This window comes from Mustela putorius, unplaced genomic scaffold (genome assembly GCF_011764305.1).
Source record: "Mustela putorius furo isolate JIRA1106 unplaced genomic scaffold, ASM1176430v1.1 tig00003962_pilon_pilon_pilon, whole genome shotgun sequence".
Classification (NCBI taxonomy): Eukaryota; Metazoa; Chordata; class Mammalia; order Carnivora; family Mustelidae; genus Mustela; species Mustela putorius.
In genome coordinates this window covers 15,199,113-15,213,944 of record NW_025422106.1, presented here as the reverse complement: position 1 = coordinate 15,213,944, position 14,832 = coordinate 15,199,113, and the positions used below count along the sequence as shown (strand labels likewise).

Below are 14,832 nucleotides of genomic sequence, written 5' to 3'. Positions count from 1 at the left end.
TCATGGCATTATTAAAGTTATTTTCTTCCCTTGCCAGAACATAGCTATTGATGCTTGTCTTTGAAGGACCTGGCTGTAGTGGAATTCTTTGTTGGTGTTGTTGAAAAAAAAAAATGTTTCTGTTCCTGGGCATGCTGAAAGATGAATAACCACTACAGCCCCCACTCGGCTCTGTTCTTTTAAAACAGTTTTTTCTTATTTTAGTTCAATACTTGGTTATTTACACTAATGGGTATGATGCCAGTACAGAGCATTTTTAAATGTTATTAAGCCAAAATTTATTCATGTTTGGCCTGGGGATTTAATATTAGAAAAATAATTTTGCCAGTTATCTTTTATTTATGCTGTTAATTTTATGACTAAGCAGTGCCATAGTAGAAATAGAGAAGTAGGAGGACAGTGGCTCAGAAATGTGCTTATTTATAAGGGGAAGCTAATTTGGCTGTAAAAAAATGCATAATATCATGAAAGCTAAGGACTGACTTAGGAACATAGCTCTTGGTTCGAGTTATAGCAGGGAACATGATCAAACTAAAGCCTGAATGTAGGTGGTGAAAGTCCACATATTTTTTTCTGTTTGTATTCTTCGTATATTCTCTCAGGCCATTCAGATGGTGGAATTGCCTTTCTATTTGTTGCATGTAGCTCCTCTTCGTTAGGGACCTTTAAAAGCACGTCTCTTACTTAATTTATTAACGTGCTTCTTCATGTCTACTTTGGAGGTAAGTGAGCTGTACAGTATAAAGGAGGCTTAGATCCAAAGGCCCTAGACTTATGGAAGGGTCTGTCTTGAAACCACTGGTCTCTCTTCACTCCTGATGTACTGCTTGCCTCTGCCAAGTGTAGCTGTAAATAACCACTAAGCTTAAAAGCCTGTTAAACATTTGCTTTTACCGATTTTTAAAGAGAATCTTAACAAAAAAAACCTTCATGTAAAGCAGGGGGTAAAAGGTCAGGACTTGTTATGTTGAATTCTAGGAGTGCAGTATCTGATGATGGGTAATATCTGGAAATAACAGTGTAACACCTGAGCTTTCTGTTTTATGGGAATTTCTTCTTTTCCCTCTACTGGATTACATTTAGCTTCTGTATCCTTATTAATCTTCACAGTTGAATACAGGCTCACCAGGTATGATTTTATGAGCAGAAATTGTGTTAAGCTCCACCTTGAGGTAAATCAGTCTTTAGAGAATTTAGGTGACTTCATAAGATCCTTCCCTACAAAGTTGTCCTTCAGTTTTGTCCAGATTAATATCTGAAACCTATTCCATTGGAGCCAGGCTGAGATTTGTTTATTTGCAAGTTGAAGGTACTGAGGTAAGACGTAGAGATCCAAAAAGGATTCTTACCCTGTCAGAGCTTTATGAAGACCAAGTGGGATAAAATTGAAGATGAATGGAGATCTCATCTGTCTTCTCTTTCACATGTTTGTTTGTAGAAAGCTACCCTGGTTGAGCATGGGATACGGCGCCTTACTTTCCTGGTTGCACAAAAGGTACTGGCATGTGAATAATACCTCCCCAATGTGTCTTATGCTGCGGCTAGAACTTATAAAAATAAAATACGGGAATATAATCATATACTTATGTGTAGAGTCTTTGCAAATAGATAACATTCTATAAATTTAATCAGGAAAAATTAATTTAGCTCATTGCCTTTTACTTATTACTTAACTCGTTTTTAATTTTATTACTGATTGCCAGCTTCTGTTTTTCCTTCTTTTCTGTCGTTCATTTGAAAGGATTTCAGAAAACAGGTCAACTGTGAGGTGGATCAGAGATTTCATGTAAGTAAAAGGAACCACAATGAAAGATTACTTATTGTTTTATCTGTTTGCCACTGATTATTTAAATATATAGAACATGTGTGAGTTATTTAGAAGGGCTGACCTGATGTTTGGTTCTTATTTTAGAAAGTGTTAAAATGAATCTTCCACTTCGGTAAGGTGTGTTCAAGCTGGTGGTGGTTTTTTTTTTGTTTTTTGGGGTTTTTTTCTTTTTTAAGCCTATAATGAATTCTCAGTATCATCTGAGAAAAAGTTAAGAATGAACATCTGTGTTTATCCAGATGACTAAGGAAGAAGCAGGAACTAACTAGTAATTTCTTCTGTGTATGTAGTGAATTTAGAGACTCGTTAATCAAGAATTGTCGGTTAAGGGGTGCCTGGGTGGCTCAGTGGGTTAAAGCCTCTGCCTTCGACTCAGGTCATGATCCCAGGGTCCTGGGATGGAGCCCCACATCGGGCTCTCTGCTCAGCGGGAGCCTGCCTCTCTGCCTACTTGTGATCTCTGGCAAATATATAAAATCTAAAAAAAAAGGAAGAAGAATTGCCGATTAAAGGGCACTTGAGTGGTACAGTCAGTTAAGCATCCAACTCTTGCTTTTAGCTCAGGTGGTGATCTCAGGATTGTGATATCGAGCCCCCTGTCAGGCTCCAAGCTCAGCACGGAGTCTGCCTGGGTTTCTGTCTCTCCCATCCCTCCCCTCTGCACTTGCGTGCTCTTCCTCTCTCTCCCTAAAATAAATAAATAAATCTTAAAAAAAAGAAAAGAAGAAGAACAACAACTGCCGGTTGTACTTTGGGGTCTTGACTTCTACCAAAGTTGGATTCCAGTTCCATTATGGACAATTCTCAATTCTCAATTCTGAAAAATACTCATTTATTACTTAAAATGTTTTAACAGAACCCAAGTTGGTGTTTTTGTCTTATGTTAATTCTAGGAACAGGAAATAAATAAAATTAAGCATTAAATTTCTTATTCTCCCATTTATCTAAATTAACTGGCAATATTTATAAAATTAACAATTTTGTTGAAAAGAGAATGAATAGTCTGGCATCTAAACTGTGGTATATCCATGATCATACCTAAGGTCAAAAATCCAATTTGCAATCAGGATTTCATTTTCTAAGATTCTAGAAGATATTAGGTTGGAAGTCTTAATTTTCCTGATAAGAATTTTGTTTTGTTTTGCTTTAACAATTAAGATAATCAAGTTAGTTTTTAAGCACTACTCATTTGCAATAATGAAGCTAGCATTTGGGATTCTGGAAAGGACTTTCTAAATTCAAGGACCTATGTGTGATTACTTTTACCACTTTGTTTATTAGATCTGTAGTACTTGACATTTTGTTTTCCTTCTCACAGTTCACCTTCTTGGTTTAGTCTAAAGAGAAACAAGACAGACTATCCTGCAAGCTAAAGAGCTAAGATACTCTGAAATGCTTTAGGAAATGTTGTGGACTACACAATTCCCTTGTGTTATTGATGTCAGGAAATCAAGCGGAATGCAGATATATATCAATCAATAACTTTTGATAGGAAACTGGAGACAGTGGAGAAGTATGAGGAGCTTAAAGAGAACCCTGGGGCTTTAGGAAGAAAAGTCAGGAGCTTAGAGTATAAAATTGATACTTGGGATAGAATATGGAAGCCCATGAATAAATAGTATGGTTGGGAAATGCTGACCAGAACTAAGGTAGATATGCCAGAGCTGAGACCTGGGTTAGGGAAGAGTATTGGACTAGGTTTGATTGATTGATTGATTTAAGATTTTATTTATTTCACGCACAGAGTGTGAGCACAAGCAGGGGATGCTGCAGGCAGAGGAAGAGGAAGAAGCAGGCTCCCCACTGAGCAGGGAGCCCAATGTGGGGCATGATTCCAGGACCCTGGGATCATGATCTAAGCCGAAGGCAGACACTGAACTGTTGACTGAACAACCCAGGGACCCCTGGGCTATGTTCTTAAGTCTTAATGTGGTATTTTGTTTCTCATTGACTTTGGAGTAATATAAATAGTCCAGGAAATAATAGTGAACTTGTAAAATTATTTTCCTTTTCCCTAATAGTTCAGACAGAGTCTTCATGTCTATAGCACAGTAACTGGTTTTGTATAATAAGCATTCCATGATAAATTAAAACCCTCCATTAAAACTTCAAAAAGCCAAAGCGAATAATTCTCATGGGCATTATTTTTCTTTTGTACTTTCTTACCTCTGAATCTGTGTCATGTCCTAGAGTGTATCTACAGCTTTAAAACATTCTTCTTTCTCTGTGCCATCCAATAGGTTAAATAGGGACATGTATAGGCAAAATCTTCTAGGAATTAAGCCCAGCAGCTGGTCTTCCCCAGGAATCATTGTCCAGTTCCTATTTATAGTGGCTTGTCAAGTGGGAAATCCGTTAAATTATCAAGTGTTTTGTCACGAGTGGGGGAAATGTTGCTTTAGGAGGTAGAAGATGTTAAGGTCTAGGTGTGGACTGGATTTTCTCCAAAGAATTGAATGACAGAGGAGTTGGGGGTGTTTTTATGTTGGGCTCCTTAGAAATGATTAGTGGTTATGCAGGGGGCAAGGGCAACTATTACTGAGCTCCATCCAGGATCTGCAATAGCCAGGAAGCCTTGGCAGGAGTCATACAAATCCAGGGCTCACTCTCATGGTACTGCTGTGAGATCCTCTGCTGGTGGTAGCTTGCCATTCATGAAGGATGCTTAGCCTCTCTCATGTCATCTGATGTGTGCTTGCCCCGTAGTTAGTGTAGTGTGAAAAAGAGGAAGCTTTCTGGGAGTGTTAGAGATGAATCCCTTGATCTCTCTGGCTTTTTGGTAATCCACTGTGATGTATGCAGCCTCCCCTGTTCTACACTGTGAAATCCCTATATTATTGAATAGAAGAGAGAAGGTGCACATGAGGGGGCAAGGAGACGGGGAAGGTTACCAGGGACAACACTGGCTGGTGTGGAAAGAGGCTGCTGTGCTGTTGTATGGTCCTCTGACTGCTTCAGAACCAGAACCAGCCCATGAGGGCCAGACGGAGGAGACATTCCTAGAGAGTCTGTATATTGTTAGGGGCTTATGCAGATGCCAGCGAAAACTTCCTTGTCTAATAGCCACAGTCCCCAGAGAGCCGAGCACTGGAGTCTGCTGCTGCCTTAGTCTCTTAGAGACTTTCTTAGAATAGGGGAATGTATTTTTCTGAGGTGGCCCTGTCCACCATTAGTGAGGAGACTGGGTCTCCACACTGTTTCCCTGTTCTTTAATTAAATCAAGTGCCCGAAAGAGGATGCGAATAACTGCTTAACATGAATATTTAAACAAAGTTGGAGGGAAAACAGACCCATTTTTGGAAATCTCTCCTTCATGTTAAAAAATATGTCTATTGAAGCCTTTAAAGCCAAAGAACAGGGTCTTTGAGTTTCTGCAGCTGAATAGGCTCTCCAGTTTTATGTAGTATTACTTAAGTCTCTTAGTTTCACTCGAATTTCCGATCTAGAGTTCCAAACAACACAGCAGAAGGTGCTGTTTGATTGGGATGTAAGTATTATGCTTTTTGAAGTTTGCCATCATTTTTTTCAGTGCAGTTTTGTTAAGGATACTAAAATACAAATTTTCAGGATTCTTCTGATCCTTTGCAACCTAAACAAGAGCATTAGGTCCAAACACGGTGATAAGATTCTAAAATCAGTTTTGCATCTGAGTTTCCTTTTGCTTCTTGTTTGAAGCAAAGATTCATGAGATTTTTAAAATGCTGCTACAAGTCTCCTAGGAGATAGTTGTCGTTCTACCAGTTTTTTAGGAGCCATTCCCGCTTTAAAATGGTTTGGATTATTTGGGCCTGAAGGAAGAACCAACTCACTATCAAAAATAGTTATCATGGTTAGTAGCTCATTTCTTTAAAAAAAAAAAATTGGTATGTCAATTATATCTCAATGAAGCTGGGAAAAAATTGGTAGTTTTATTTGCTAGTGGATCAACTGTTAGTTTTTCAAAAGGTTTGGTTTGGGTTTTTGTTTTAATTACAGTCTATATAATTAGTTCTCAGCATGTTGAGGTAAAAGAGAATTGCACCAGCAAGTTTCCAATTTCTTCATCTCATTAGGTTTTTAACACGATTATTAGTATCATAATCAGCTATGATGTTTTCTGTTGCAGGTTTTCACATTCTCTGATTTGCAGGGTGTCTTGATTGGCTAATTTAGGCAAATTATTTTGATTGTCTTGATGATGGTTGGCTGATTAGAACACAGCAGGGGTATAATTTCTTCCTGAGAAATGTTGCATTCTTTTGGTTTTTGGTACCAGAACACTAAGAGGGTTTTTCTTTGTGTACATTCAATTATGATATTTGCCCATAACACTACTAGAATGCCTGGGAAGCAATTACATTAGTGATGGAATAAGCATGAATGCTGTTAGTGGAAAAATTGGAAGGATGAGGTAGGGTGAAGGAATTTACTACAACTATAGGTCCAGACTTCTGCATTTCTTCTTCTCTTTCTGTGAATTTTTGAGCACTGAAAGAAGTGACTTGCTATAAAAGTGTTCAGAACTTGTATAGCTTTCCAAGGACTACTCAATAATCCTGGTTTCATCGCACAGAACTTCTGGCCATCTCTTGTTCTGAACGCTTCACGCTTAAATTGAGGACCTCACTAGGGAACTAAAAATTTGCTCAAAAGCTTAAAAAAAAAAAGTTTGCCTGTATCATCTCATAGCACTTTTTCTTAAACTTAGTGAAACTGCTTTTTTTTAATTTTCGTAGTCTTTGCCTGTCTCTGTCAAGAATTAGCTTCTTTTATTATTTGTTGTAAATTCAAACAGTTTTTTTTTCCCCATGACTTTCAATTACTACAAATTTTCTTAATTGGCTGAGTAGTAAAGACAAGTGTTTTTTGGCTATGATTACGAGGTTTTTGAAGAAAAATTATTTTGATCCTGCATATATACACATTTGAATAAATGGTACACTAAATAAATATTTTAATTAATTAATAGTTGTGGCAGAATAGGATGTATGCTTAAGAGACTTTATTATCACTTTTCTTGACTCTTCTTTCCGAAAATTGCATGGAAAGATTTTATTATCTTTTCTTTTTTTTTTTTTTTTTTGGACCTCTGTTGCTTTTTTAGCTAATGCTCTGAAAGCCATACCTCTCAAAAATAAAACCAAAACGAGGCTAAATAAAGCCATGAGCATGAAATCTACTGACAATTCAGCTGAACATCTTCCTGCTTAACCTTGAAGTCATCCCCATGTTCTTCACTATCATTCAGGGGAATTATTTAGAACAAAACATCATCAGTAAAAGATCAGTGCTGTGTAAAACCCACTTTCAAAGGGCTTTTAAAGACCCAAGCCTGGACAGGGGATTTCCTGGGCTTGCTAAACAAGCTCCTAGAAGTCTGTTAAATGCAGTTTTACAGTCAAAATGCCAAGGAAATGTAAAATGATTTATTGACTGTATAAGCTTTAGCTAAGGTGTGAGGTGTAAATACCTGTGGAAGGTATTCAAGAAGCTCTCAGTAAATTCAGGAACCACAAGTTTTCAGCAGGAGTTTTGCTTTATTTGTTTTTTTTTTTTTCCCTTTAAAGCCCCAATTTGTTTTTTTATCTCATTAAGGAGAAGTTCTCTGAATAAGGAATTTGGATTATGACAAGAGTCATAATAAGAGTCAGTGTCCTGCACTTGAAATGGAGTGGTAGAAATGAAAGGGTGTGGGCTCTGGCATCAGAGAGACTCGAGTTCATGTTCAGGTTTTATGATCCTGGGCATATCACCTGGCCCCGGCTTCCTCAGCTATAGAATAAGTCCTCATTATTACCTGAGAGGTTTTTGAAAGTGTTTGGTGGGACAGCACGTAAGAGCTCCTGCCACCTAGAAGGCTTTTGGTTCATGTTTCCTTCATGCTTCCTAAAGCTCATTGAGGGACATTTAGGCAGCTAGCTAGTCCTGGTCTGTCTGCCTTGTACCAGTAAGTGTTTGATTATTGCACTCATAATGAAGGAGATACCTAATGAAACCTCCTATGGAGGCAAATAGTAATGACTTGATTCCAACACTGCCAGTAGAGTCTCCCATCCGAGAAGCAGGGGTATTTGGTGTTAATAAGTTAAATTTCAGAAACTAATGGACTCTGCTAATTGAATTCATCTTTGTTAATTAATAAGGTTCTAGGAAATTGGTTGCTTTGTTGTGTAATGCCCTGCAAAAGAGCGGTAAGACCTAATGACTACAAGTTCACTAGTTCCGTCCCATTCTCTTATACATAAAGTGGTAGTGACCAAAGTAACATCTTATGCTTTTGCTTTGTCTTAAAGTATTATTGTTTAAACCCTTGGAGTTATTGACTTGAGAGCGAATGTGGAAAAAACATGGATTGGGGATCCTGTGCTGTCTGGCTGGTTTACATTTTAAGAGTTTCTTAAGGAGAAACTTGGGAAATCAGTCTCTTAACTACTGTTGAAATGCTGCCGCATAAGTGTGTATTGGTTTTATTTGCCAGGTTATGCCAAAAGCAAAACCTGGAAAGATTTTTTTTTTCACTTGGGAGATGAAAAAATACTAATTTTTTTTTCCCATAGGAGAGGATAGCTATTAAAGTGAGGGTGATAGTGTGGTGATTTCAAATTTGGAAGTGGGGTCAAAGTGGTAGTTACCCAGAGGATCATTCATATTCCCCAGGCTAAGCTTAGGTAAGGAGCATGTTTTCTAGGAACGGCCTCCTAGATGCGTGACTGTTTATCCCCAAAGAGTCATATCCATGAAAGACTGAAACATTTCCCCCTTCTTTTACACAGAGAGAATTTCCTAAATTTTTCACCTTCCGAGCAAGGGATAAGGTAAGGACTAATTTCCTTCCTGCCCCCCCCCTTTTTTTAATCTTCATTTTGTTCTTAAAAAAACCCAAGAGTGACTTATCTTTGTCATGTGCTCTTCTTGCCATTCTCCTTTCTCTGACTGAACTTGTGCTTTCCCTTGCCTTATATGTGTCTTGGCACTAAAGAAGACTCCTTTCTAAAAGAATTTGGTTTAGGAAACAATCAAATGTATTGAGCTATCCGGAGAAAGCGATAACTTCTCACAGTCCTCCCTATGGTTTAGGATGATCCTAATGATATATTAAAGCACTGCTATACTTACTAGTAGTATTCTTGTCACCCACAGGCAGCAGTTCATTTATACCCAAGTCTATGTGCATTTGTTTATGTGCATTTGTTTTTCAATTTTAAAATACAGAATTTCAGACCGCATTGGTTTCTTCCTGTAACTGGCTTTGGATCTCCCCCTCCATTCAGTCAGTTGACATCTGCACTGGATGAACAATTTTATTTCAGCAAAACATGGAGTAAATGTAAATTGAACTTTAAGAAAAAAAAGAGAGATAAATAATAATATATCTATAGGGACAGTGAATATTCCAAAGCCAAATATTTTTATTTTAAAAAACTAGATGATATTTATTTGTTGAGTATTTACTGTGTCATCTGTACGGTGCCAGAAATAAGAGTATAAAACGGGCCCTGCCTGTAAACATTTGGGTAAACCCAAAACACCAGTATGTGAAGTAGATATTAATATGAAGCACTCTGTGATTAATTATAAAAAATGAATTGTATAGACGGTAATGCAGTGGGGATTGAAGGAATTGGTGTTTTCGTTGACTTGTTTTTAATAGAGAGCATCACTGCTTGTAAAAGCATAAATGATAAAAGCTTGGGAAGTAAATAGGCACTTTAGTCCCTAATCTTACATAAGCTATAGCATTATCCTTGAATGTAGCTCATTTTTGTTGCTTATTTGCGCATGATCATTTATGTTTCTGTTTTTAAGCATCTCTTCTATTTACATGTTCTTCATAATATAATTTTCTAACTGCCTCTTGTGAGCTCTTTTGTTCTCCACTTTTGTGCTCAGTTTGAGGAGGATCGTATCTATCGTCACCTGGAGCCTGCCCTAGCTTTCCAGTTAGAGCTGAACCGGATGAGAAATTTTGACCTTACTGCCATTCCATGTGCGAATCACAAGATGCACCTGTATCTTGGGGCAGCCAAGGTGGAAGTGGGCACAGAAGTGACAGACTACAGGTTCTTCGTGCGTGCAATCATCAGACATTCTGATCTAGTCACCAAGGTGGGTCCTGTACTTTGGTGCGAAGTCATCCCTGAGGGAAGGGGGAAAAAAGCAGGCATTGTTGAAAATCAGGTTTTCATGTTTTAAATCATTTTTTGAATCATTATTTTCATTCTTCCCACTCTCCAGTAACCAGCAGAAGTCTGACAGTCCTTTCTCTCACAAAAATAAATACTCCATATTATAAAGGGCAAATAAATATTCCATATTATAAGGGGCTTTAAAAAATTTTTTTTTTAGGTAGTAGAAGCATGAAAGCACTCACTTGAGAAGAGCAAAAGCGTCTTAATGGAAAAATCACAGCTAGAGTTAGGTGACGATAGAAGATAAAGTTAGAGTTGGCCCCGTTGTAAGCCCATCTAGACAGGGTAGTTTCTGTGTATAGCAAGGCACTTCCCTCCATGTTAATTACTGCATCCCAAAGCTATACCCTTTTCCAACTTTCACTTTCCAAATAGATTTATTTTCTAAACTGCTCCATATGCCATATGTCATATGTGAAATGTAATCCTATTGGAGGTATAGCTCTGGGGATGCCCAGCATGTCCAACTATTGGAAGGAAATGGCTTGCTAGGGGGCAGGAGGAAGGGCTGGCAGAAGCTCTTTATCTGACCTTTGCCTGCCTCTAATACCCACAGTTGTTGAGCTACTCTAGGGAGGAAGGTAATAAGCAGGCGCCTTATGATTCATGATATATTACTACTCAAGTCATTACAGTAGCCAGTTCTTTATTGATATTGACTCTTCTGCAACACACTAACATGGATGTTGATTTTCTTCTTGCATAGGAAGCTTCTTTTGAATATCTACAAAATGAAGGGGAGAGGCTGCTCCTAGAAGCCATGGATGAGTTGGAAGTTGCTTTTAATAATACAAATGTTCGCACTGACTGCAACCACATCTTCCTCAACTTCGTGCCCACAGTCATCATGGACCCATCAAAGGTACATTTCTCCTTAGCTTCTCTTCCAGCACCACCAAACACAAGCAGAGAGATTCATCCATATTTATTTTCACTTGGACCTGGAAACGGGTACTCTTGGTCAGCTAGTTGAGCCCTTAATCTTTAAGGTTTACAGAATGCTTGTGAGACAGGGTTTCCAGAGGGTGTCAGAAATTTGATATAGCCCTTGAAAGCAGACCTCAAAACAGAAGATGGTATGCTGTTATCTTGCTGGTAAGCAGTACAAAAACATAAAATCCCTTTCTGTTAATCCATTGGTATCTGCTCCATGATATTTGTCATCGCAGTGGTCCTGTTTTTATATAATTCCCTAGGATTTCTCATCTGGAATAACTTCAATATTATTGGGCCTTTTGGCAAAACTGCTGCTGGTTTGCACAAAATGTTACTTACCTGGTGGCCTTAGTGAGGCAGTGCACCTTACCAATGTGTCTAACCTGTTTATCTTAAGTATTTTTCCACAGGGAGGGGATTTGTTTGATAAGGAATTTTCACATGTATTATGTATGTTTTCTATCCTGAGGTTCTATTCTAAAATCCATTCCATATAATTTAGGGAAGGAAAACAGGGTGACTCTGTACTTGACCTTCTATCCCAGGTGTAATAAATACAAGCCGCTCTCTGTTTGTATTCCCTCTAACCTTGTTCTGCCGTGGTATTGTGGAATTTCGTTAGGAGAATCAAGTATCCCCCTTTCTCAAGATCATTTGTAGGCATGGACTTTTGCTTTTTTGAACTGTCTAAAACCTGAAAAATCATTTTCTGCTGTTTTTCTTCAAGACTCCGAAACAACTGATAGGTTGCTTTAGCCTATCAAGAAAATCAAGGACCACTCACTGAGTATCAAGTTTCATCATCTAGTTTAGGTAAAGGTCTCCTAAGCATTCTGGGACTGATGAGGCTAGAATCTGAGAACATGGCCAGGTCGCTGTATAATTATATATATTTTCAGATTTGACTTACCATTTCTCAGTAAGTTTTTTTTATATCTGCCTCTCTGCTTCCACTCTAAATACTCATACACCCTAACTATGCCTTTCCAGTCATAGAGAGCTGTCAGTTTCCTCTATGTAGAGAATGTTGGCTTTTTTAACCTCAAGAAAAGAACAGATGATACCTTTAGGTTAACAAGCAAGTCAGCTCTTTGAAATCCATTCTTTTTTTTTTATATGACTTTATTTATTTATTTGACAGAGAGAGAGAGAGCAAGAGGGGGAACACAAGCAGGGGGAGTGGGAGAGGTAGAAGCAGGCTCCCCACCAAGCAGGGAACCCAATGCAGGACCCCGGGATCATGACCCAAGCCAATGGCAGACGCCTAACAACCGAGCCACCCAGTTGCCCTCGAAATCCATTCTGATCTAAGATTCTGTGAAGCAAAACAGACTGCAAGGGTAGCACATACTTCTGAAGGACCATAAGAGAAGTGTGGTAGAAGATATTTTTGATATTTTCTAAGTTGAAGAAGCATTTTAGAAATATACTTCATTTAAGAAAACATTTATTTTGAGTAGCATGTCCTAGCTGTCTACAGCTGTATTGGGAAAACAAGATTTCACTTTAGAATATCAACAAGGAAAAATCCCATCTGAGGCCATTTGGTTAAAACAGCTTGTCTAAACCTGAAAACTAGGAGCAGTAAGCTGCCTTTGTATAAGCCTTAGAGAAACTATGGAACATCTGCCTCATCTACTTAAATCCCAGTTGGACTTGGCAATGACCAAGGTTCAGAGCTCTGTTTAGAGAGAGCATTCTAGCCCCACCTACAAATCGCCTCTTTTTAATTTGTGCAATTTACCAAGCAGCATATATTATTAAGTTTAATAAAATTGTATTGGAAAAAGCTCATGGTGGTAATTGCTATGATGATTTAAGGTCCTGTAAGTGCAATGAAACATAGTTACCATGCATATAAATGCTACTTAATAGCTGTTTAACTAGAGATTTTATTCTTATTTGGGGCTTTTTCTTAAATCCCATGGCTTGTAATTTTAGATATTGCAGATCTTTGATAGAGAATATGAATATAATTGGGAAAGGTGTAGGGAGTTGCATAGATTTGGGTGTTGTGAGCCAGAGAACCCCACTCCCATGCTGGGCTGGCATGAAATTGTCCCTGACTTGTTCTAAGCAAGAGTAGGGTTGGGAGAAATTATCTTTCCTTTCATAAGGAATACATGTAGTCCACATCTCCAGAAACCAGCACCTTTTTCCATCCCTTCTTTCCCAAAGATGGGCAGACCTGAAAACAGGTTCTAGTTACAAAGTGTTTAAGTTTTGTGCTTGGTGATGTGTCTGTGACAGATTGAGGAATCTGTGCGGAGCATGGTAATGCGCTATGGAAGTCGGCTGTGGAAATTACGTGTCCTCCAGGCAGAACTGAAAATCAACATTCGCCTGACGCCAACTGGAAAAGCAATTCCCATCCGCCTCTTCCTGACCAACGAGTCTGGCTATTACTTGGACATCAGTTTGTATAAAGAGGTGACTGACTCCAGGACAGCACAGGTACAGTGGTCAAGCAGGCTCCCCAGAGTTTTGATTGGGTCCTAAAGATGAGCTCCCTGTCCTTGTTATGGAAGATGCAGATTCACGTTTCCCATTGGTTTACATCAGGGAGTTACCCCCTGTCAGCAATGGTCACATAAATTTGAAAAACTTCATTTGCCTTATAAGATGTGCCTGTGTTGTTACATACTGATGAGCCCTAACAGACGCCAAGTGAACCTGATTCCAGAGGTAATTCTGCAATTTAGGGTTCTTTTTAGGAGGGCTCTTGAGCTACCTGAACTATCTGGTATGGTCTGGTCTGGTCTGATCTGTCCTGTTTTCAGCCCAGATAGTCTACTCATTGGGAAGGAAAGAAAAGAGAATTGTTGAAGTGTGTCACCAACTTTCATTTTAAAAAAGGAAAATTTCATATAATAGCTTGAACAAGGTCAAGCCATGACTTTATCATATTTACCCATTGTTATTCCATTTACACTTTTCCTTCAAAGAGCTCGGTGTATTATATATCTATAAAAGAGCAAAGTAGCAAACTTTAACCACCTTTTCAGGTAGGAAAAACAAGACTGTGAAAATGGAGGATGACTCTGCAGTAGATTGATTCTGTCATAATAGAGAATTCCTTTTTTTTTTTTTTTAATTAACATATAATGTGTTATTTGCTTCAGGGGTATAGGTCTGTGATTCATTGGTCTTACACAATTCACAGCACTCACCATAGCACATAACCTCCCAAATATCCATAACCCCACTACCCTCTTCCTCCCTCCCAGCCCCCCAGCAACCCTCAGTTTGTTTCCTGAGATTAAGAGTTAGAGAATTCTTCTTAATCTATGTTACCACCTTCATTTCTAAATATTTGTGCCATTTGCTATGATACTGGATTTAGATTGGTTTGCCCATGGCTCACATATTCTTTTTTTTTTTTTCTTTTTAAAGATTGTATTTATTTATTTGGCAGATCACAAGTAGGCAGAGAGGCAAGCAGAGAGAGGAAGAGAAGCCGGCTCCCTGGTGAGCAGAGAGCCAGATGTGGGGCTTGATCCCAGGACCCTTGGGATCATGACCTGAGCAGAAGGCAGAGGCTTAACCTACTGAGCCACCCAGGTGCCCCATGCCATGGCTCACATATTCTTAAGAACCAGGATGTTATTTTAGGTTTTTGGCCTAAACTTGGGAAGTGCATTTCTTCTGGTTAAAGGATGGCCTTGCTCCAGTGTGTGTATGCCAAGATCTCTGTTTGTTCTATGTATTAGGTACTGGGAAGAGATTGTAGGTCTCTTGTTTTTATCTATGTCCTTTTAAGTCCAGGAATAGCAGCAAGAGAAGACATTTTTGCCAGTATTTTGAAGGTGAATTTTAAAAATTTGAGTTTGGATAGTTGTCAGAGTGACCTTTCATTTTGTGCTTTGATTCCCAGTTAGATGGCCAGAGAAATCTATCCAG

General features: G+C 38.6%; 1 protein-coding gene across 8 annotated transcripts in view; it reads left to right on the top strand.

Annotated features, from left to right (window-relative positions):
* The window catches only part of ACACA (acetyl-CoA carboxylase alpha), a 283,911-nt gene that overhangs the window by 172,442 nt on the left and 96,637 nt on the right, over window positions 1-14,832 (top strand). For 7 of the 8 annotated variants that reach the window (XM_004747175.3, XM_004747174.3, XM_004747178.3 and 4 more), the window contains 6 exons: window positions 1,439-1,495; window positions 1,742-1,786; window positions 8,581-8,622; window positions 9,698-9,913; window positions 10,703-10,858; window positions 13,183-13,386. In XM_004747175.3, coding sequence (XP_004747232.1) covers window positions 1,439-1,495; window positions 1,742-1,786; window positions 8,581-8,622; window positions 9,698-9,913; window positions 10,703-10,858; window positions 13,183-13,386 — 720 coding nt within the window. The remainder of the gene's footprint in view (window positions 1-1,438; window positions 1,496-1,741; window positions 1,787-8,580; window positions 8,623-9,697; window positions 9,914-10,702; window positions 10,859-13,182; window positions 13,387-14,832) is intronic. The other variant, XM_004747176.3, reaches the window with a different exon arrangement.